At 45.7% G+C, this 25,086-nt stretch overlaps 1 protein-coding gene across 2 annotated transcripts in view; it reads right to left on the reverse strand.

The window, feature by feature from the left end:
* GRK3 (G protein-coupled receptor kinase 3) overlaps nt 1–25,086 on the reverse strand; it is a 402,808-nt gene that overhangs the window by 367,862 nt on the left and 9,860 nt on the right. Inside the window, exon 1 of one of the 2 annotated variants that reach the window (XM_069759117.1) lies at nt 21,936–23,848. The exons of the other annotated variant lie outside the window; for it this stretch is intronic. Within the exon in view, the coding sequence (XP_069615218.1) occupies nt 21,936–22,048 (113 nt within the window). The 5' untranslated portion in view covers nt 22,049–23,848. Of the gene's footprint in view, nt 1–21,935; nt 23,849–25,086 lie in introns of those variants that run through there. 2 annotated transcript variants of the gene reach the window in all.

Consider the following 25,086-nt stretch of genomic DNA (forward strand, 5'->3'; position numbering starts at 1 on the left):
CCACATTCAGTATTTGGTCAGCGTTTCACATCAGTATTTGTAAGCCAAAACCAGGAGTGGGTGATAAATGCAGAAGTGCTGCATATGTTTCTATTATACTTTTCCTCTAATTGTCCCACTCCTGATTTTGGCTTACAAATACTGATGTAAAAAACTGACCAAATTCTGATAGTGTGAGCATTGCCTCTACATTTTGCTGATCGCAGATTAAGGCCGCCGTCACACTTGCGAGTTTTACGGGCGTAAGAACGCAGAAAATACGTCCGTAAAACTCGCAAAACAAACGGCACAATTATTCTCTATGGCCCTGCTCCTATCTGCCGTATTTTACTGATCAGTATTATACGGCTTTCTACGGCCGTAGAAAATCGCAGCATGCTGCGTTTGTCACCGTATTGCGCAAAAAAAAAAAAATAAATAAAAATCGCCAATGAAAGTCTATGGAAGCCCCAAAAATACGGATTACACACGGACCAGCAGTGTGACTTGCGAGAAATACGCAGCGGTGTTAGAGAGAAAAGCCGGTAATTCATTGCGGTGTACAGTAAAATCACACTGACAGCTTACATTAGAATAGGTAGAATAAATGTGTACACATATATATATATATATATATATATATATATATATATATATATATATATATATCTATTCTATGTCAGTAGACACATATATTATTACTTCATACAGCGCTAGATAGAAAATAGGGATTTTTGTGTGTACTCACCGTAAAATCCTTTTCTCCGAGCCACTCATTGGGGGACACAGGACCATGGGTTATGCTGCTGTCACTAGGAGACTGACACTAAGCTGAGACAAAAAAAAGGTTAGCTCCTCCCCTGCAGTATACACCCTCATACTGGCTTCCAGAGACCCAGTTCAGTGCAAAAGCAGTAGGATAATAACAATATATCAAGTAACATTAGAGTATAACATGTCAACAAAACAGTCAAAAACTAAAAAAAAAGGTAACGAGCCGTAAGGCTACCAGGGTGGGTGCTGTGTCCCCCAATGAGTGGCTCGGAGAAAAGGATTTTACGGTGAGTACACACAAAAATCCCTATTTCTCCTTCGCCTCATTGGGGGACACAGGACCATGGGACGTCCCAAAGCAGTCCCTGGGAGGGAAACAATACAACCAAATAACTCCGTGTACCATCTGACTAGAGATGCGCAACGGCCGCTTGCAGGATACGCCTGCCAAGGGCCGCGTCTGCAGAGGAGTGAATGTGAACATTGTAGTGCTTTGAGAAAGTATGCAGGCTGGACCACGTTGCGGCCTTGCAAACCTGCTCCGCTGTTGCCTGGTGCCGGATGGCCCAGGAAGCACCCATCGACCGAGTGGAGTGTGCTCTAATCCCCGCCGGGATAGGTCTGCCCCTGACCCGATAGGATTCCTGGATAGCAGATCGAATCCATCTGGCTATCGTGGCTTTAGACGCAGCCAAACCCTTTCTGTGACCCTCCGGGAGCACGAAAAGGGCGTCCGATTTTCTGAAATGAGCCGTTCTGGAAATGTACCTCCTGAGGGCCCGTACCACGTCCAGGGTATGGAGAGCCTTCTCAACCCTATGTTTGGGCTGCGGACAAAAGGAGGGAAGAATGATGTCCTCGTTAAGATGAAAAGATGAGACCACCTTCGGAAGAAAAGCCGGGGAGGGACGTAGGACTACTTTGTCCTGATGAAAGGCAAGGAAAGGAGCCCGGCAGGATAAAGCGGCCAACTCTGACACCCTTCTGATGGACGTCACGGCTACCAGGAAGGCAACCTTCCATGAAAGGACAGAGAGCGGAACGTCTTGAAGGGGTTCGAACGGAGGTTCCTGAAGAACCCCCAGGACCAAGTTGAGATCCCAGGTCTCTAACGGCATCCTGTAGGGGGGAACCACATGGGAGACTTCCTGAATGAAGGTCTTGACCTGAAGATTGGCGGCGATCCTGCGCTGGAACAGCACGGATAACGCTGAGATCTGGCCTTTGAGGGAACTCAGTGCCAAGCCGGAGTTTAAACCGGACTGAAGGAAATTCAAGATGCAAGGGATAAAGAAAATGAGCGGAGGGTGACCTCGGAGCCTGCACCATGAGAAGAAAGTTTTCTAGGCGCGGTGGTAAATGGAGGCGGAAGACGCCTTGCGAGCACTTAACATGGTGGGAATGACCTGCTGAGAGAAACCTGCTCGAGTTAGAATCCAGGTTTCAACAGCCACGCCGTTAAACGTAGGGCCCCTGAGCTCTGGTGGCAGATCGGTCCTTGGCGAAGGTCTGGGCGGTCTGGTAACCGCCAGGGAACGTCGGCTATGAGCTGAACGAGTTCCGCGTACCAAGCGCGGCGTGGCCAGTTTGGGGCGACCAGAATGACCGGAACTCCCTCCGTCTTGATCTTTCGGATCACCTTCGGCAGTAAGGGAAGGGGAGGAAAAACGTATGGGAGTTGAAACTGATGCCACGGAGAAATCAGCGCGTCCACTCCTATGGCCTGGGGATCCCGAGAACGCGCAATGAAGTTGTGGACCTTGGCGTTCAATCTGGACGCCATCAGATCCACGTCCGGGGTCCCCCAGCGAAGACAGATCTGTCGGAAAACCTCTGGGTGGAGTTCCCACTCCCCCGAGGCAAGGCCCTGGCGGCTCAGAAAGTCCGCCGCCCAGTTCTCGACTCCCGGAATGTGCACCGCAGTAATGGTGGAATGGTTGGTTTCGGCCCAACGAAGGATGAGAGAGACTTCCTGCATCGCCGCCCTGCTGCGGGTTCCCCCCTGGTGGTTGATGTAAGCCACCGCCGTGACGTTGTCCGATTGGACTCGTATTGGGTGACCCGCGAGCAGGGCGTGAAAGCGACTCAGGGCAAGTCTGATCGCACGAATCTCCAGGATGTTGATGGGGAGTCTCGATTCCCGAACTGTCCAACGGCCCTGGGCAGAGTGGTGAAGAAACACCGCCCCCCAGCCGAGGAGACTGGCGTCGGTATTTACCACTAACCAGCGGATCGGGAGAAAGGACTTCCCCTGGAGAAGAGATGGACCCAGGGTCCACCATACGAGTGATTGTCTGACCTGCGGGGACAGCGGGCAAGGACGGTCGAGAGATGGGAGACTCCTGTCCCAGTTGTCCAGCAGAGCCTGTTGCAAGGGGCGGAGATGGAGTTGAGCGAAAGGAACCGCTTCGATTGCGGCAACCATCTTTCCCAGGATCTTCATGGCGAACCGAATGGTTCGCGGGCGAGGATGGCAGAGCATTCGGTCTCCCTGCTGAAGCGCTTGGGCCTTGGACCGAGGAAGCAAGACCAGACCCCTTGAAGTGTCCAGGATCATTCCCAGAAAGGAGATCCGACGGGCAGGAACGGGAGAGGACTTGTCCAAGTTGATCAACCAGCCCAGGCGCGAAAGAGAATCCAGGGTAATGTGGACGCTTGCCTCGCAGGCCTGAAAAGATGGACCCTTTATGAGGAGATCGTCTAAGTAAGGTAACACGACGACTCCTCGAGAATGAAGAATGGCCATGACCGCCACCATGACCTTCGTGAATACACTGGGCGCCGTGGCAAGACCGAAGGGTAAGGCCGTGAACTGGAAATGGTCCTCTAGAACGGCAAAGCGGAGGAACCTCTGATGTGGCGGGAATATCGGAATGTGAAGATAGGCATCCTTGATGTCTATCGATGCCAAGAATTCCCCTCTTTCCATCGAAGAGATGACCGACCTGAGCGATTCCATCCTGAAGTGCCGTACTCTTACGCACTTGTTCAGGAGCTTCAGATCCAAAATGGGGCGCACTTTTCCGTCCTTCTTTGGCACGACGAAGAGGTTTGAGTAGAAACCTTTGAACCTCTCGTGTTCCAGAACCGGAACAATGACCCCGCTCTGGCGGAGGGAGTGAATGGCGCAAAGGAGGGCGCGAGACTGAGCTCCCAAACTGGGGAGACGAGAGGGAAAAAACAGAGTTGGAGGAGGAGCGGAGAACTCTATTTTGTAGCCAGACGATACCAGATCCCTGACCCATTCGTCGTGAATGACTGAGAGCCAGGCTTGCTGAAAAAGGAGTAGACGTCCGCCTACTCTGGTGGTATCGACTGGCGCCGTTCCAGAGTCATTGAGACGGGAATCTGGGGGGTCTAGAACCTCTGGTTCTGGACTGCCTCGGCTTTCCTCGCCAGGACGGATTCGGCCTGAAGGAGGGACGAGCGTCTCTGTCTGCGCGAGCGGATCGGTCCGATCTGGAAAAACCGGTAGGAGTGGACCAGGCTGGGCTGGTACGAAAGGGCCGAAAGCGAAAGTAAGGCTGGCGCTGGAAGGCCGCCTTGGGCCTCTGTTGGGGAAGGAACTTGCTCTTTCCCCCTGTGGCGTCGGAAATAAGCTGGTCAAGCTTTTCACCGAAAAGGCGCCCGCTCTGAAAAGGGAGAGAGATCAGATATTTTTTAGAGGAGGAATCTGCGCGCCACTCTCTGAGCCAAAGAGCCCTTCTGATAGAGATGGCGTTTGAAGCCGCCGATGCTGCGCAATTCGCTGCATTGAGAGATGCGTACATCACGTAATCACTGGCCATGGCTATCTGTTTAGCCAGGTCCGCCATCTCAGACGGGAGATCCTGTTCATGAATGGATTTCGCTAGAGCATCCGCCCAGGAAACCATTGCCTTGGCCACCCAAGCCGCGGCGAAGGAGGGGGATAGGGAAGAACCTGAGGCTTCGTACACCGAGCGAGCTAGAGAGTCTAGCTGGCGTTCAGTGGGACTCTTAATTGAAGCGCCGTCCGGAACGGAAAGACGCGTTTTAGAAGCAAGGCGCGAGACCGGAGGATCTACTATAGGGGGATCCGTCCAGTCTTTCACGAGATCTGCTGAAAAGGGATACTTCGATACCAGGTCCTTCTTTCCCGTGAAACGCTTATCCGGACGCTCCCTGTGTCGCCTGACTATATCCAGAAAATCTGGGTGAGAGGCAAAAGTCTTATGAGAACGCTTGGTTCTGGTAAAAGAGACTGCGTGTTCCGGAGCGGAATTAGAGTCATCGTCCACCTTAAGTGCGTGATTGACTGCTACAATGAGGGAGTCAACTGTAGCTCTAAACTCCGGAGCCTCCGGGTCTAATGATACTTCAGACTCATGTTCAGAGTCGTGAACGCTGCGAGCCCCCAAAGAGGGTGAGCGAGAGGTGGAGCTGCCAGAAGCTGAGTGGCGAGGTGAGCACTCAGGAGAGGTAGTACGGATCCGTTTTCTGGATGACCGTGCCTCTTTATGGAGAGAGCGGCCCCTGCTGGCCGACGATTCCCCTGTTACAGAGGGATCTCTTAGGACCTGTAACGGATTGCCCCGTTCCCCGGGAGGGTTTTGAATGGATTTGATGGCGTTGGCTAAAAAATCCACGGACTGCGAAAGTGAAGCGCCCCACGGGGGGGGGGACTAGGTACGCCGGAGTCGGTGGCGGTGGAGGGCTCCTGGGCACATGGGGCATCGCAGGCAGAGCAGAGGGGGGAACTTTGAGGCCGAGGAAGTGGGGCCTGGCAGGTGGTACACGCAGAAAAAAAAGGTCGTATGCACCTTAGAGGATTTTTTAGACCTTGACTGGGACATGATGTACCTAATGCAAAAAATAGACCACAGGGTCTATAAGCTAGGGAAGCAGAGGGCGGCACTGCAGAGGAGAGGCTGACGAAGTCTCCTTACCCAGGTCCTGTGTCCCGCTGTGTCGGCGAAGAGAAGGCCGGATAAAATCGCTGCACGTGGGCGCTGTGTCGCCTAGAAGCTGCGGCAGAGCTGGAGCTGCGGCGTGCAGTGAGGGAAACCAAGATGGCCGCCGAGATCAGGAGAGAGATCTCGGAGGCGGCGAGAAGCGCCAGGACCGGGGGGCGGCGCCACCAAATGACGCGAAAGAATGGGCGGAGCCTATCGGCAGCGTCCTGCGGCTAGGCCGAAGCCGGGGACTAAATTTGCGGCTTCGGCACGGCGCGCGGCCGCAAAGTGCCGAAAATAAGGGGCCCAGAGCAAACGATGTGCCGCTACTTAGGAGGAGCCCTCCGGACCGCAAAACCGGCGACCCCCCCCCATCCCCCACGAGACACTTACCCCGATGAGGTGAGGAGATGAAATAGCAGGGACGGTGCAGGGGTTGGGAAGCCTCCATCCACCAGCCCCAGAGAGGAACCGTCCATCACCTGAATCACGCATAGACAGTGGTGATGCAGTGTGGTCTGCACGGACGCCACGGGAATAGTGCCTCTGTACAGCCGAGGGAGAACCTGGTCGACAGGGCAGATGTCCGGCAATAAAAAGGCCTGGCTGCAGAAGAGGATAATGGAGGTAAACAACACCAGTGCTCGTCTGTACAACGTGGGGAGATCGGCGCCCAGGAAAGGGACCGTCGCCCAAAAAAAGGTCAGCTCAGGGAGTGGCTCCCACGTCGCAGGAGAGGGTACGGTGAGGTGAAACTCCCGTGCTCGCCTGTTGTTGGTTCGGGGGAGATCGGACCATGAAAGAATCCGTCGCCCCCTTCGTCCGGGTAGAATTAAAAAACAGTGTGCCTCCTACGGACACTAAGCTTGAACTGGGTCTCTGGAAGCCAGTATGAGGGTGTATACTGCAGGGGAGGAGCTAACCTTTTTTTGTCTCAGCTTAGTGTCAGCCTCCTAGTAACAGCAGCATAACCCATGGTCCTGTGTCCCCCAATGAGGCGAAGGAGAAAAGCCGGTAATTGAATTACCGGTTTTAAAGCTTTCTCCTTCCTAAACCCGACATGATATGAGACCTGGTTTACATACAGTAAACCATCTCATATCCCCATTTTTTTTGCATATTCCACACTACTGTTAGTAGTGTGTATATGCCAAATTTGGCCATTCAATCTACTAAACTAAAGGGTTAAATGGCGGAAAAAATTGGCGTGGGCTCCTGCGCAATTTTCTCCGCCAGAGTAGTAAAGCCAGTGACTTAGGGCAGATATTAATAGCCTGGAGAGGGTCCATGGTTATTGCCCCCCCCCCCTGGCTAAAAACACCTGCCCCCAGCCACCCCAGAAAAGGCACATCTGGAAGATACGCCTATTCTGGCACTTGGCCACTCTCTTCCCATTCCCGTGTAGCGGTGGGATATGGGGTAATGAAGGGTTAATGCCACCTTGCTATTGTAAGGTGACATTAAGCCAAATTAATAATGGAGAGGCGTCAATTATGACACCTATCCATTATTAATCCAATACTAGTAAAGGGTTAAAAAAAAATACACAAACACATTATTAAAAATTATTTTAATGAAATAAACAAAGGTTGTTGTAATATTTTATTCAACGCCCAATCCAGTCACTGAAGACCCTCGTTCTGTAACAAAAAAAAAAATAAATAAATATACCAACAATATCCTTACCTTCCGAAGATCTGTAATGTCCAACGATGTAAATCCATCTGAAGGGGTTAAAATATTTTGCAGCAAGGAGTTCTGCTAATGCAGCGATGCTCCTTGCTGCAAAACCCCAGCGAATGAAGGTAAAGTAGGTCAATGACCTATATTTACCTTCATTTGCGGTGAGGCGCCCTCTGCTGGTTGTTCCTAGATCGTGGGAACTTTCCTAGAAAGCGCCCAGGCTCGAGTTCAGATGAGGACAACCAGCAGAGGGCGCCTCTTATGAACTCAAATAAATATATATATATATATATATTTTTTTTTTTTTACACATGGAACCCTTGTATAGCCGTATGTTGGTTTGGCAAGCCTGCGAGAAAAACACGCAGTACGGATGACATACGGATTACATACGGAGGATGCCATGCGCAAAGTACGCTGACACACCCTGCCTACGGAGGAGCTACGGACCACTTTTTTGGGGACTTTTGAGCGTATTACGGCCGTAATATACGGACCGTATTGTCTTACGCCAAGTGTGACGCCGGCCTAAGGAGGAGACCCCCATTCCAGTGATGGGTCACTTACTGGGCTACTGAGCGCAATTATGATAAACTCACTGTTTTAATCAGCAGAAGATTATCACTAGAAGACTAATAAATCTGCTGCCAGGTAGTCAAACCCTACCCTCATGACTGATTGGCAGCTTTCTGCCTATGCACAGTGTACACATTAATCTGCCAATCAGTGGTGTGGCCTGGGTTCTAAAAAGCTCAGCATTCAGAGAACTGCTAGATCTGCAGTTGACAAAATGGTTTTTAAAGAAAACTGCAGCACCCAGTAAAGTAAGTGATACATCATTGGAATCAGATTCTTCGCCGCTACATCAGGTTTCTTTCAAGTGGGGTAGCAAACTCATGGTGAAAAATTACCCTCAAGAAAAGGAACAAATTCAAAAGTATAAAATAAAGTGCAGCACACCCATACCACACTAGACACAGCAGAATTCCTCCAACTCTACAGTAGAATCATCAACTATACGTTATTAGGTTGTTTTGGTTTTTTTTAACTCCATCCAGTGCTACAATGCTAGATTTTGATGCAGAAACAACAGCAAATTTCCAATGTGTCTTAACTCAACCCTTAGTACAGGTTAATGGAAGCTTCCAGGACCACAATCTTGATAGGAGTCCAAATATTTTTAAAAGTTACCTATGTTCACATTTTGTATACAGTAATAGGGTTATGAAGGGGGAGATTTATCAAACGTGGGTTTTGGGGTTCAAAGTTCTCACCACACATCTAAATAAGTTTCTTGGGGGGGTCTCTAGTTCCCAAAATGGTGTCACCTGTGGGGGGTTTCTACTGTTTAGGTACATCAGAGGCTCTCCAAACGCAACAGGAAGCCCGCAGACCATCCCATCAAAGTCTGCATTCCAAAACGTCACTAGTTATCTTCCGAGCTCTGCCATGTGCCCAAACAGTGGTTTACCCCCACATATGGGGTATCTGCGTACTCAGGACAAATTGGACAACTTTTGCCATCCACTTTCTCCTTTTACCCTTGTGAAAAAAAAAAAATGTTGCTAAAAGATCATTTTTTGTGACTAAAAAGTTAAATGTTCATTTTTTTCTTCCATGTTGCTTCTGATGCCCTGAAACACCTGAAGGGTTAATAAACTTCTTGAATGTGGTTTTGACCACCTTGAGGGGTGCAGTTTTTATAATGGTGTCACTTTTGGGCATTTTCAGCCATATAGACCCCTCAAAGTCACTTCAAATGTGAGGTGGTCCCTAAAAAAATGGTTTTGTAAATGTTGTAAAAATGAGAAATCGCTGGCCCTCATAACTTCCTAACAAAAAAAAATTTGTTTCCAATATTGTGCTGATGTAGACATGTGGGAAATGTTATTTATTAACTATTCTGTGTCACATAACTCTCTGGTTTAACAGAATAAAAATTCAAAATAAATAATAATAAATCAAAATAAATGCTATTGTTTTCTGTCCACCTACTTTCGGACCACCCTGTATATATCTACTGTACATCAGAAGTATTACCCAATGTATAGGTCCCCATGCACCGAGCATATGCACAAGATGTCCCTTTAGTCACATCTTCGGGAACTAATTGGCAGCAAATCCTTTTTTTTTACATTGCATAGGAAAGCATAGTCTCCTGTGCCATCTATCTGCCAAAGCACCAAAGCATGCCCTGTATGCCAAGGTTTCTGATGTGTGCCTCCATCGTAGCTAAAAAGAAACATGTCCAACTGAAATTACATTACAGCAGCCATTGTAGTGCCCATGTAGTTATCGTTCAGTCACCCATACTCACCAAATCGCTCTGGAAGTTCCTTGTATGCACAAATAATGTTATTCAGGGTGATAAAGGAAATATTTCTACATGGCATTTATCATAATCATTAGAAGTGCACTTTATGAGCAGCCGAGCCAGGTAGTATTACCTGCAGAAACGCTGCATGGTCACCGCCTTGTATCTGATAAGCAATCAGCAATAAATACAAAGAAAAATGCAGCACTCATCAGCGGGTATATGAATTGGTTTATTCTAGCAAACTGATACTGCCCACCAAGCATTCTTAACCCATAAGTCCAATTACATATTCACACGATGGCCGTTTCGCATCCGCTGACGCTTTCTCTAGGGCTGTCGCCTGCTTCTTTCCCCAGTGGGGATCTATGGCTTCAAAGATGAAAAAAAAAATCGTTTTTATATCATTTAATGAGTGCCATATTTTTCCTTCGGTTTATTGCCGCTTTGGATGGAGAGCACCACCATTACTGCTATCTGACAACATCCAGCTCCTTGTCTAGATTAATGTTGAATATTTTATAAGTATTTAGTGTTAGCCTTTATGTTTTGATAGGATAAACATGGCATGCATCACGAAACTCGACAGGGGCGCACTGCCTTCCTGCTAAAGTGGCCCTTGAGGCTCCTCAGTCGCCGGCCTAATAATCCTCTTTTTCACCGGAGCCCTAGTAAACCTTGCACATATAGTAGTAACCATACTACAAGAACAGACATAAGCTCATACCAGAGTGACAGTCCTATAGGTAAAGGCGCTGCCGGCAGAAAGGCCCGGAGCACCATGGGTGTGCTCCAAGTTCTCATTTTACATGAGCTTGCAAGTTTTACGCTTTTTCGACTATTGAACAGGTTCTTCCTCCTCTCAGTGGCCACAATATATCAAAATTGCCGAAAACTATGAGTCACAGATTCCCCACTACTACACAACCACGAGCTAAGGAGGAACTTGCTAAGTAGTCGAGTGCAAAAGAGTTTGCCAGTAGCTCAGTCCGATAAACGAATATAAATTAATTAAATGATAGCGGTGTTAAGCAAAAAAAAAAAAAAAAAAACACCCTCGGAAGCCCATTAATTGTTCTTATAAAAGATCCACTTTTTTTTTTATTTATTTTTTTTTTTTATTACAATGGACAATCTAAAGCTGGCTACACACAGAATAGCAGGATATGTATACCAGCTACGGACCTCCACTGCCAAGACGGGGGGGGGGCCTTTGTATCTAAACACAATTACAATGTGAAGAAAATGTGTCCAAATAAACAGCTTAATGTTCACATTTCCTTTCTGCTCTAGAGAGATGATCCCTGGCCTTTAAAGGGGATATATCAACTATGTAACCTGAGAGCAGCATGATGTAGGGGCTGAGACCCTGACTCCAGCAATGTGTCACTTGCTGGTCTGCATGCTGTTATTTTGATAAAATCATGGTTATTTGCTGCAGATCTAGCAGTTATTTGAAGGTTGAGCTCTCTAGATTTCTACCAACACCACCGATTGGTTAGTTTCTGTGTACACTGTACCTTAAAAGAAAGCTACCAATCAGTGGTGGGAGTGGGGTTATACAGAGCAGTTGACTGGGAAGCATGAGACATCTAGTCCTGTAGTGATCATCTCCTGCTGATAAAACACTGATTGTATTGACACAAGAACGCAGTCTAGTAAGTAACATAACTGGAATCAGGCTATCAGCCCCTACATTCTACTGCTCTCAGATTACAAAGCAAAAACCTTCTGACAGATTCCCTTTAATCGAATTGATGGATGTCGAGACACTTAAATCTGTACCGATTACATTGATTGCATACACTTAGGTTATGTGTGTAGGATGGAAATACTAAGGGTGTACCTTGACTGTCATAATAATCGCAGGTGCATTTCCTAGACGAAAATATTCATTAAAGGTTTTCCAGCTTTGTCCGGGATGCAAACTTATTATGGTCACAGGTTCAGGCAGGTAAAGGATAAAACTTCCTAAAGACCCATATTTTATCCCACTGACAATTATTTCCTTTTAGTTATAACCACTGTGAAAAAGCGATCCACTTCTATCAGCTGTACCCAGAAGTGATAAGGAAAATGAAGAGTCCGCTAAGAAAGATGTCACTTATTTTGGCGTCATGTCTTTTCTCATTTTGAATTCATGTATTCTGGAATCACGGAGTTTCTGTGGAGCAGCCTTGCGGCACATTCAGACATCGATTTCTCGTACTAGTTCTATCCATGGTTTTCACAGATAGAACTTGCACTCATTATATATAGTCTGCGCTGTTCGGGGGCTGTTCACATGTCTGTATTTTCATGGACTCAGTGATCCAAAACAAGGAGACATGTCTGATTTGGACCGAGTCTTGGATCAATATCGCCAACGCAAGTCTATGGTGCTGGGAAAAAAATATACATATATGTAAGCAAATAAAAAAAAAAAAAAACAGACACCATCTGCTTTTCATGTACTGTTTGATATCAGGATGATAAACATTCATACATTTTTTTCTCATCTCAGAAAATCTGATGAAACTAATGGTAAAAACTGATACATTGACCAAACTGATCAAACTCGTACGAGAAAAATCGCTGAATAAGTCAGAATAGCCTATAGCAGCATATTACAGCTAAAGGTCCATACTTCTAAGCCGGGGTCACACTGGCATTGAATACGGACGAGCGCCATATGAGAAAACATCGCATAGCACTCGAACCAGTGTTAATCTATGGGGCAGCTCACATCGCCGGATTTTTTCTCAGGCGTATTCGACGTGAGTAAAATCCCAGCATGCTGCGATTGTATGCGTATTTTGGCCGAGTCTTGCCAATGCTTTGGACTTAGACTAAGTTACTCCGCCCACTTGACTCCCAACCCCTTTCCCTTTATGTACATGCACATGAGTCACTGACTAGGACCGCCCACTGGACTTCTAAGCCCAGAACAAAAGACTTCAATGAATTCACTCACCTCCTTTATAGCATGATGCAGGCAGAAAAGATTGAGCAACATGACCAGTTGTATTTAAGCTCCAGAGCAGAATTCGGAATTCAGCTTTAGACAAAAATGGAGAACACATAAAAGATTTCTATTTTTTTTTCTTATAAAGACTTACGGTAATTTATGTAAATTGTAAATGTGAATAATTGTATTTATTTGGAGGAAGAATTATGGAGACTGGCATTTATTTGACTCTGTAGGCTTACAAAAAAAACAACATCAGCAAAATCTATTACAAAAGATGATTATATTTTAATGTATATCCTCTGTAGAGTTCTGGAGCAATTAAACTCAGAGCTCCATGTGGGGACATCATTGCCAAAGTCTAAGGAGGATTCTTCCTCCTCGGGAGACTTCATTTAATAAGGCAAAGAAAATCATCGTCGACACAACGGCAGCTGCCTTGACACCATAGTGTCACCTGAGGAATAAGCATGGGTGACTCGGAAAAGCTGGGAGCCTACACCACTGCTGCATGGTGCTGGTCAATAAAGGCGTCATGGTGAACCTTCAGACGTGACGATGGACAACTGCCCATCTTTAGAGAGCAGTGACGCATGTGCGCGAGCGCTCACCCTGTGTGTATATAGGAGCCATACACCCAGGACAAGCTAGCGACATCCGCCCATTAAGGGGGCGCACAATCTCAATATTTACAACAAAATGACGCTACACTGAATATAAGTAATGCCTACATGCAGTAACGTTATTAGAACATAGAAGGCAAAAATCATAGTATATAGCAACATCAACTTTGTACTGTGGGGGCTATACGTTCCATACAATCCGAGGCGTAATCCACACATGTAAAAGACACAAGTATTAAAATTGCAATAAGTTAGACATCTAGATGAAAAAGCTGTCCAAATCAAGTGCGACAAAGAAACAAGGGAAAGCCAAGGCTTCTAGTCGCTAGATTGTTTTGGAAACTCGTGCCAGATCTGTCTGACCTTTGGCAAATCTCTTTATCTTACAGTTAAAACACTTTGCTTTTGAGAAATAAATGTGTCCAAATTTAAAAAACTAAGGCTGCATATTAACACATTACACTCCAGTTTCTGTGCCCCTCCAAGATGACTCAGAACAGGCACAAGCAAATTGGCAGCAGAGTTAAAATGGGCAGACTTAAAAAGGGGTAGTCTGGGACTTTTGTACTGATGGCCTATCCCTAGGATAGATCATCAATACCTTAGAGGTGGGGGAGCGACACCCAACACCCCCACTGATGTGCGGCGTTGGAGCTGCATAGCGCCGTCAACTGCATCGTGGCCGCGCCAAGTACTGCACATCAGCCCTCTATCGATTTGAATAGGTGGCAGATGTGCAGTACCCGGCTGTGGCCCAGTTGATCAGCAGGGGTGGAAGGCGTCGCATCCCCCAACGATCAGATATTGATGACCTATCTGAAGCATAGGCCATAAAGTCCTGGACAACTTCTTTAAGTACAGAAAAATGCAGAAAACTCCTTCTCCCAGCCGCCCTAAGGCCTGACACAGATTTTTGCATTTCATGTATGAATTCTGTGTTTTTAATAGATCTACTCATTATAATCTATGTACCTGTCCCATGTTTGTCAATCCGCCAATAAAAGTCTATAAGGATCTGTGCTATACTTGGACAGCACATTGTTGGCATACTAGCTGCATACTAGTGCTGTCCGTTTTTCACAGACTGCTTGCTAGGAGAAGCTTGAGAATCCTCCATCTAGTTTGTTTTTTTTTTTATATGAGAAAAACCTGATTAAGCCGATAGTAAAAACAGACTGACGGACCAAAAAGCAATGAAAATCTGATCCAGCACGCTGGTGAAATGCACACGAGAAAGAAAAAGATAGGCTCTACTCTCACTGTTTGAGGGGTTTTCGGTATTTAAAAGGTTTTACAGTATAATCACATTAGGCGTTTTTGCTGCTTTTTTACGCAAATATTCAGCTGAATTTTACAGTCCCCGCCATGTCTATGCGATTTTAGAAATCTCGTGCGCACAGCTTGGTTTTTTGTGCTTTGCTTGGTTTTCGTAGAATAGAGAATGTCACTTCTTTCACAGTTTGTTCAGCATTTTTCACCCATTAAAAGCAATGGGTGGTGAAAAAAAAGCAGATAGCAGGTTTTTCTGCGTTTTTTGTGCCCAAACCTTATGAAGTAGAATGATTTTTTTTTTGTCAGTAAACTTTATCAGCATGCCCAAGAGACAAATGTATCAGGACAAAAACACAGCACAAATAGAAAAAAAACACACAAAAAAAACTCAAGAAAAACCAAGTAAAACCACCACGTGTGAACATAACCTTAAGCATTTTTTGTTTTGACTTTTTTTTCCTTAATGCTTCCTTCTTAGTCCAAATTGTGAATACAGATTACGCTCTTCTCTCAATAACACATACAGGTGATGTTCTTCCGTCACAGCTTATACCCCCACTATCCAGACCAGCTCTGAATGCGCCTTCCAGGCTTCTGTTCCTTACTAGTCATATCATGCTGTCCCTGTCAGTCACTGTACCGGCTGTGGAGCCTGCCGTACAAGATGGCCGAACCTTTCCTCCTACATATCTCCTCTCAATCCACTCTATTAGAAGTATAGGATCAAGTGAAGACCAAGGTCTATTGCACCCCAACCTCTCTAGTCTCAGAGAAGGGGATTTGGCCATTTGCTACTAACAATCCGTCACACCTATCACCCACTCCTGCCTTACTCTCCCACATACCACTTCCTCTAGCTTCTATTACTACTTGCACGAAAGAAAAAAAAACAGTCATAAGACATTTATCTTGTAGAGGCTCGCGTCTCCGCAAGATAAATTGACATGCTGCGGTCTGGTGAGACGCACCACATGTTCATCTACGCGAGTGAGCAGTGGGCATCTCTGGACGCATAGTGGACATGAGATTTCTTGAAATCCATCTATGCTGTAACATCTGGAGGCCGCAGGTTGGACACTGCGGAGGTACGCAACGTTCAACTTGCAGCGTTTACTGACCGTGTGCACCTACCCTTACGACTGCAGGCCAAATATTACATATTAATTGACCCTTCAGTAGATTGTGGGTTTGTGAGCATTTTGGTATATTTATTTTACTCACTTATACATCACCATTAATTCCACAGCGCTTTACACACATTATCAGCACTGTTCCCATGGGGGCTCACAAGCAAAATTCCCTATCAGTACGTCTTTGGAGTGTGTTACGAGAACACACCAACTCCTTGCAGATGTTGTTCTTAGTGGGGCCACGTTCACATTTGCGTTGTGCGCCGCTGCGTCGGCGACGCAACGCACAAAGCAAATAAAAACGCACCAAAACGCACGCAAAAACGCTGCGTTTTGCGACGCATGCTTTTTTTTTTTGCCGAAATTTGGACGCAAGAAAAATGCAACTTGTTGCGTTCTCTGCGCCCGACGCTTGCGGCAAAAAAAACGCATGCGTCGCACAACGCATGTCCATGCGTCCCCCATGTTAAATATAGGGGCGCATGACGAATGCGGTCGCCGCTGCGTCGCCCGACGCAAACACGCAAAACGCTAATGTGAACGTAGCCTTAGTGGGATATGGATCCAGGACCCCATTGCAACCACTGACCACTAAATGTACTCTTTATGCGTACCCCTTTTTATCTCTATAGGTAAGCATAATCTGCTGCGCTTTCCCAAGCAGAATAATACCACATGATAATATTTCCAATAGTGTGCATGGATGAGGCATGCTATACCACATGATAATATTTCCAATAGCGTGCATGGATGAGGCACGCTATACCACATGATGATATTTCCAATAGCGTGCATGGATGAGGCACGCTATACCACATGATAATATTTCCAATAGCGTGCATGGATGAGGCACGCTATACCACATGATAATATTTCCAATAGCGTGCATGGATGAGGCATGTATGTTCCTGCATGTCTCTACAGCAGCATAGGTCACAGCGCTTCTCCGGAGGTACTCATCGGTTAATAATATAAAAATACAATATCCGTTTATAAGAGTAATAAAAACTGAGTGTTTAACTGCTAAAACTTTCCTCAGCATCAGTGATGCCAACAAATCCTGTGTGTTAAAATCTCACAATTTTATGTTTTGTCTACAAAGTAAGGCATAGAAGACAACGTCTGTGCACCCAGCAGACGTATACACCTGACAGTAGCCACAAATGCGTGCTTGTCCTACTTAGCATTTTTACCTTGCCCGTTATCCCATGGCGTCTAACCACAGTAAGCTCTTCATCTCCCCGACAATAATGCTGGGTTGGGTTCAGACTGCACGATCGAGTACGAAATACGAACCCATCGGCTTTAGATTAATAGCCCGTTCACACAGGCCACCCACCATTTTATGTACACAGAACGATTGTTAATGGGATCGTTCAGTGAGCATAGAATACCACGTTATCGGCAGCACACATCCTGTTTACACAGGACCATGAGCTACAGAGGACAATGATTTTTACCCCTGCTTAAAAAAAATCATCTCATCAGATGAATGAGCACTTTGCGAGTTCATCTGTCATGTGCCTACCAATTTAGAAGGTCCAACATTCATGAACTAATGTATCTACAACTACTCTTTATCCGATTATTGACCCATCTAAATGGGTCTTAAGTCTAATCTGCAGCACAAAGAACTATTTTATATTCACACTTCACCAAATCCAGATCTGCCTGCAAACAAGGCATTGTATAGAAAATGAGGTGTACCAATAATAAGATGTCCTGAGCGTACAGTACCTCGAACAGGCAGGTTTATCTCAGAAGGACATTGCTGTTTGCACGTCTGTGTGATGACTTTCAATCACTGTTGTGTTGGCAAATACTACCCAGTTAAGCATGGGCAGCACACATCGCTGTGTTTGACACCTTACCAACGACCTCGCTGACAGGACGTCCCATTTAATCATCATGAAATAGCATCGTTCTACAGGTCGCTACAGTTCACCGCATCGCTGCTGCGTCGTTGGGGAGATCGCACTGTGTGACATCTCACCAGCAACCACATAGCGACGCTTGAGCGATCCCTGACAGGTCGTATCGTTGTCGGAATCGCTCAAGCGTCGCTATGTGTGACGGGGACATTAGAAGTAGTGATGATGCCTGTCTTGTGATAAACCCGCCTGCAATGTGTTGAATACTCAGGGAGTACATCTTTGGATGTGTTTCTCACACAAATCAAGTGTACTGTATCCACCTAATCTCCACAAAAACTACAATTGACTCATGAATAAAATAGAAGTTCTAATATTTTATTGTGTAAGTCCATTCAATCTAATAAAATTCTCCAACTGCAACTGACAAGTGAGCGCTTATCTAACACAGAGTACCATAAAGAGAAACTTCAACACACTGCAACCCACCGCCATGCATCCTACCTTGCATTGTATTCTGATAGCATACACCACAGTAGAGGTTATGATCTCTAGGGGGTCCAAGGATACAACACAGTAGAGGTTATGATCTCTAGGGGGTCCAAGGATACAACACAGTAGAGGGTATGATCTCTAGGGGGTCCAAGGATACACCACAATAGAAGGTATGATCTCTAGGATGTCAAAGGATACCCCACAGTAGAGGGTATGATCTCTAGGGGATCCAAGGATACAACACAGTAGAGGTTATGATCTCTAGGGGGTCCAAGGATACAACACAGTAGAGGTTATGATCTCTAGGGGGTCCAAGGATACAACACAGTAGAGGTTATGATCTCTAGGGGGTCCAAGGATACAACACAGTAGAGGTTATGATCTCTAGGGGGTCCAAGGATACAACACAGTAGAGGGTATGATCTCTAGGGGGTCCAAGGATACACCACAATAGAAGGTATGATCTCTAGGATGTCAAAGGATACCCCACAGTAGAGGGTATGATCTCTAGGGGATCCAAGGATACAACACAGTAGAGGTTATGATCTCTAGGGGGTCCAAGGATACAACACAGTAGAGGTTATGATCTCTAGGGGATCCAAGGATACACCACAGTAGAGGGTATGATCTCTAGGAGGTCAAAGGATACACCACAATAGAAGGTATGATCTCTAGGAGGTCAAAGGATACACCACAGTAGAGAGTATGATCTCTAGGGGGTCCAAGGTTACAACACAGTAGAAGGTATGATCTCTAGGGGATCAAAGGATACACCACAGTAGAGGGTATGATCTCTAGGAGGTCAAAGGATACACCACAATAGAAGGTATGATCTCTAGGAGGTCAAAGGATATACCACAGTAGAGAGTATGATCTCTAGGGGGTCCAAGGATACAACACAGTAGATGTATGACCCCTAGGGGGTCCAAGGATACAACACAGTAGAAGGTATGTTCTCTAGGAGGTCAAAGGATAAGCCACAGTAGAGAGTATGATCTCTAGGGGGTCTAAGGATATACCAAAGTATAGAGGGTATGTCATCTAAGGGGTCCAAGGATACGCCATAGTAAGGGGTATTATCTCTAGGAGATTCAAAGATGGAAGAAGTGGTCTATCACTTCTGTTCATGCTTAAAATTGGAATGATACCAAACACGGAATTATATCATAGAGCTGTCATAGATCCAATCCAAAAAAAAAAAAAGAAGGATCAGTGACCATCTGGGGCCAACATATGCTCATTTTGACAGTGTCCAGAATCCCCATAATCAGCGTTTTTGAATGCCACTCCATTATAAAGATGGTAATTATTGAAATACACTCATCTTCATTAATATGCAGCAAACTCACTAAAGCATAAATCGCTGCATGTTCTACACAAACTGCAAGTCAGCTATAAATTAGAAAAATTAGGTCTCCATTATGATCCAGGTACATATCTGCCCTCCTACTGATATAATTATGACAAGTGCTGGAAGTGGCTTCACAGTCACACAACACTGTAAAGCACCACTCTCCAGACACACAAGAAACCATGGTGATCAGGGTAATTGTCAGGTCTATGATATCAAAGATAGTGATGAGATTCTCACACACTGAGTCATGTCATCATCAGCACCACTAAATAAATGGAACATTGAAATTCCGCAAATTTTACAGAATTTAATAGAACAAGTACCACATCCACCCGAGTGACTGTGTACATTATGTAGAAAAAAAAAAAAATTTTATATATATATATATTTATTATAATATAATATATAAATATATCTCTCAACGGTCTGGGTCAGGATTTGGGATTTCTTCTCTTAGATATGCTGACCACTTCAGTCTCGATGTACTACTGCATATATAAGTTTTGCAAAATCGAAAAAAAAAAAACCATACACACACTATTTTTTAGCTCTTTGTTAATTTCATGATAGACAACCCCCCCCCCCCCAGTTTTACACAGCAGCAATTGCAGAGATCAGGCTTTATATGATAAAGTTGGGGTCATGTTTTTGTTGGTGATCCAGTTTTAGGGTTATCAATAAATTAATTCTATAGAGACAAACCACATACTTACTGATGGGGTGTACATTTACTAAGGCTTACCTAAAGCCCAAACTAGCAATACAACCCCTGAGGGCATGCAGACAAGACTGTCAAGTGAGTAGTCTTTATAAATTTGTATGGGATCATAAAGTTTTCCTCCCTCTGATCCCCGGCAGCTAGTGTGCAATTATTGAGTTATAAATGTCAAGCAAATGCCGAATGGAAGACATACATATAGAAGCTAGAGAAATGCAGATACCGTATGTGCCAAATCCTAAAAAACATGCACAACTACATATATAGTTCTAAACCAAGCAGAATTGAGCATCATAATAAATTAATACACGCAGACAGAAACCTGTACTATTAATCTACAGTATTCATTATGTAATGATATGGCGCCTTCGTGTTGTCAGCTGTTTGCATTGTGTGTTGCGCGGCATTACAGCAAGTGTGCCCACAACTGGTAGATATATATGGAGCACATACAACAGGCGTTTACATGGCTTGGGCCAACCATACAAATAAGAAAGTTTAGCTACTGGTGTATCGAGCATCCTTGTAGAATACTGGCCAAATATATATCAGCTGTATGTGGAGGGTGCATTACATCAGCTGGGAATCTAAACAAGAGTAAGAAACAGGTGGCAGTGATACAGCAGATTGTATGAAGGATCCCCCGAATGGCAGCCGTTACAATCATAAAGAGGCTGTTAACTAGTGATGAGCGGACTTGCTCGCATAAGCTGTTATCTGAGCATGCTCATGTGCTAATAAAAGTGTATTCGGCGTGCTCGAATACTATGCTCGAGACTCCACAGCTGCATATCTCATAGCTGTTCTACAGCTGTAAAACATGCAGGGATTGCCTGTTCTACAGCCACGAGACACCTAACATAGTATTCGAACACGCCATAGATACTTTATTAGCAAACAAGCATGCTCGTGAACATCTTATCCGAGCATGCTCGCTCATCACTACTGTTAACAAGTGTTAGCCTTCATAAAACAAATGTGTCCTACATACATGAACTAAAAAAACAACCTGATGTGCTCCACAACGTCACAATCACAAAACGATTATCGATGACAGTAGTATGAACAGTCTGTGTTAGCAGAACTCAAAAGAAACCTTTAGTTTGAATTGGAACCGGTCAGTGAAAAATGGGAAACTCCTCAGTTAGTGGCATCACATAATCAGCTTCACATTATAAACCCCTATGAATTACTACCAAGCACTGAAAGTTAGCAAAATCCAAGTTTTAGAGAATTAAATGAGAAGAAATACGTAGTCATCTCAAAAGGGGAATCTGTCAGTAGGATCAACCCTCCTAAGCCATTTATATGGGCAGGCAGGTCATAGGGAGATTAATATAATGATACCTTGAGATCTGCGATCTGCTGTCTTATTCCAGAGGAATCACATTTCTCTTAATCTGTAAATGAGCTGGCTCCAGGATATGGGCCGAACAATCATCTGTGGAGGCAGATCCTCATGTAGATAAGTTTTAAATGAAATCTGGCACTACCAGTGTGAGACATGTAGATTAGGAGAGCGGACTGTCAGCCATTACATGTCTCACACTGGTAAAGCCCAGTTTGATTTCAAATAAGCTCTGGAGGCAGATTCTCAGGGAGATCTATGTCCGGCCCATAGATCTTAACTGCTCATTTACATATAAGAAAAATTGAGATTTCTCTGAAATAAGATATCAAGGCATCATTTTATTCAGCTTCCTATGACCTACATACCCATATAGACAGTTTAGAGGGTTAATTATACTGACAGGTTCCCTTTAAAGGACTTTCTAACAGTGAAATTATTTCCCATATAAGAAATTAGTATGACACATGGTACGGGTCAATAAAAGCAAAAGACACTTTCCCCCTTAATTTACCTCGGTTCAGGTAGGACAATCTTCTTACTGGCCCTGGCTGCCGGGGTTGATTTGCTCTTCTCCATAGCCATTAGATAGCTGACATCGGCCAGTACGGCTTCTAGGTCTGCCATTTTTTTTTTCAAAAACAAAACCAATGTAAAAAAAGTTGAACAAAAAAAAAAAAAAGAAACACTACAACTAAAAAGCAGCAGCAAGTCCTTAAAAAGCCAATATGATCCACAGAGATTCCTGCCGTTACAGGAGATGGCAATCCCAAGGTTCGATATTTATCATGTATCACATCAGACTCATGACCTCATCAAAGTCCAAAATACTACCAGTCTATGCGTTATTAGGTTCCCGGCCTTATATATTGTGCAAAGCAAATTATTCATTATATCTTTATCATGAAAAGAATTCCTTTTTCAGTTGTGCTTGGTGAAACCAAAAAAAAAAAAAAAAAACTCCAGAACAAAAAAGGTAGAAATAAGAAAAAAAAAAGAAAAATCCCTGTGAGTACTGACTGATGGCGAGGAAATCCAAAGTTGTCATTTAGCACCAGCAACCAGAGCTAATCAGTTTCTGGTTAACTACTTCATGGAGGGTGTATGTTCCATGTAGTCAATAGTCAGAGCAAGATGCAATCTGGGCTCTCATGGCTGAGCGTAGCAGTGTTGCTTCAGGAGACATCAGGCAGTTTTGCTTACAAGATGCCTTTCAATTCCTGTTTCGACATTGCAAATGACAGCGATTAGTAGCACACATCCATGCCCGCCAGGTTAGCACACATCCATGCCCGCCAGGTTAGCACACATCCATGCCCGCCAGGTTAGCACACATCCATGCCCGCCAGGTTAGCACACATCCATGCCCGCCAGGTTAGCACACATCCATGCCCGCCAGGTTAGCACACATCCATGCCCGCCAGGTTAGCACACATCCATGCCCGCCAGGTCAGCACACATCCATGCCCACCAGGTCAGCACACATCCATGCCCGCCAGGTCAGCACACATCCATGCCCGCCAGGTCAGCACACATCCATGCCCGCCAGGTCAGCACACATCCATGCCCGCCAGGTCAGCACACATCCATGCCCGCCAGGTCAGCACACATCCATGCCCGCCAGGTCAGCACACATCCATGCCCGCCAGGTTAGCACACATCCATGCCCGCCAGGTTAGCACACATCCATGCCCGCCAGGTTAGCACACATCCATGCCCGCCAGGTTAGCACACATCCATGCCCGCCAGGTTAGCACACATCCATGCCCGCCAGGTCAGCACACATCCATGCCCGCCAGGTTAGCACACATCCATGCCCGCCAGGTCAGCACACATCCATGCCCGCCAGGTCAGCACACATCCATGCCCGCCAGGTCAGCACACATCCATGCCCGCCAGGTTAGCACACATCCATGCCCGCCAGGTTAGCACACATCCATGGCCCCCAGGTTAGCACACATCCATGCCCGCCAGGGTAGCACACATCCATGTCCACCGGGTTAGGCTGCTTTGGCGGTGGAACCCTCCGATAATTAAAGGAGCCCGTTTGCACAATGTGGGTATAAATCTACATATAAAAAGCACGTTGCAGGAAACCAGGACTTTCTTTCCTGCTGCGATGGCAGACACTACAAAGCGCCTCCTTTATAGCAACCATGTATCCAGGCTACATACAAGACAATGGCGGATCGGCACCCGCTACATTAAAATGAAAATACAAAATCCTTAGCACAGAGCCCTGTAAACACAGTATCCGCTTCCCTCTGCAGTGGTGGGAAACAGCTGGTTTTGCCCTTGTGAAGAACTAACAAGTGGGGACACAAAACAGCTGGGGTCTCCAAAATGACGTCTGGGTTGAAGGCGGTGGGTATATTCTTCCTAATGTGCACAGGGCTCCTTCCTCCTGACAGCCTCCTCTCCTTGTGTGCAGGGCTGTATTACCATGAGCAGAGAAGCTGTGATGTCTGTTACTTCCTCTCCTGTGTGTGATAGCAGCGAGGACTGCAGGAAACCCTGGTGCCGGATCCTCTCCCTGTGCCGGATCCGGAGTCAGCCTTACATACTACATGGGTATGCGCACACGTTGCGGATTCTCTGCGGATACGCAGCGTTTACAGTACAATGTAAATCAATGTGAAAAAAATAAAACGCTGCGCTGACGATGCGGAAAATTCCGTGCGGAAACGCTACGGATTAAATGAAGTAGCAGGTCTCTTCTTTTTAGCGGATCTGCAGCGTTTTTGTACCCATTACATTATAGAAATCCGCAGGAGTAAAAAACGCTGAAAATCCAGCAAAAAATCTGCAGCAAAACAGCACCAAAAACGCAACATATCCGCAGCTGCGTTTTCTGCCAAGACATGCAGAATCCGCACCAGAAATTCCTAAGCCTGATCCGCAACGTGTGCACATAGCCTACAAGTAGAGCAGCACAACAGTGGCAGGCAGAGTGGTAGTCACCGGTGTAGAGCAATGGCTAGCTAGGAAGGTATGCTCATACTAGCTGCTTATCAAGCAGTGCAAGGCGTCTTATCTTTTAGGCTGTGTGCGGATTTTTCCGCTCTTTTTTTTTTTTGCAAAATCCGCAGGTAAACCGCACTGCGGATTATCCGCGGATTTGCCGCTTTTTTTGTGCGGATTTCACCTGCGTTTTTACACCTGCGGATTCCTTTAAAAGGAACAGGTGTAAAACGCTGCGGAATCCACACAAAGAATTGACATGCTGCGGAAAAAAATAATGCTGCGTTTCTGCGCGTTTTCTTCCGCAGCATGTGCACTGCGGATTTTATTTGTTTTCCATACGTTTACATGGTACTGTACAACGCATGGAAAACAGCTGCAGATCCGCAGCAAAATCCGCAATGTGTGCACATAGTCTTAATTGATTACTGGCCTGTTTTAATAGCAGATATATCACAGGACATCACTATTCAATATGCACTGTGTCCTTGGAGAGCTACAGTGTATCATCCTAGATACCTAACATTGGCAGTGCCAGAGGCAATGACAAATAGTGTCACCCATGTTCGGCTTCACACGCACATCCGTGTGTCACTGTCCGAGATGCAAGGATCAGTGGCAGGCCTCTAGACCCAAACTCAAAAGCCTTATAGGCATATATGCGGCTGTCAAGTTCGGATCAGGTTCCCTAGTCGGTTAATGTA

This window comes from Ranitomeya imitator, chromosome 1, assembly GCF_032444005.1.
Source record: "Ranitomeya imitator isolate aRanImi1 chromosome 1, aRanImi1.pri, whole genome shotgun sequence".
NCBI lineage: Eukaryota > Metazoa > Chordata > Amphibia > Anura > Dendrobatidae > Ranitomeya > Ranitomeya imitator.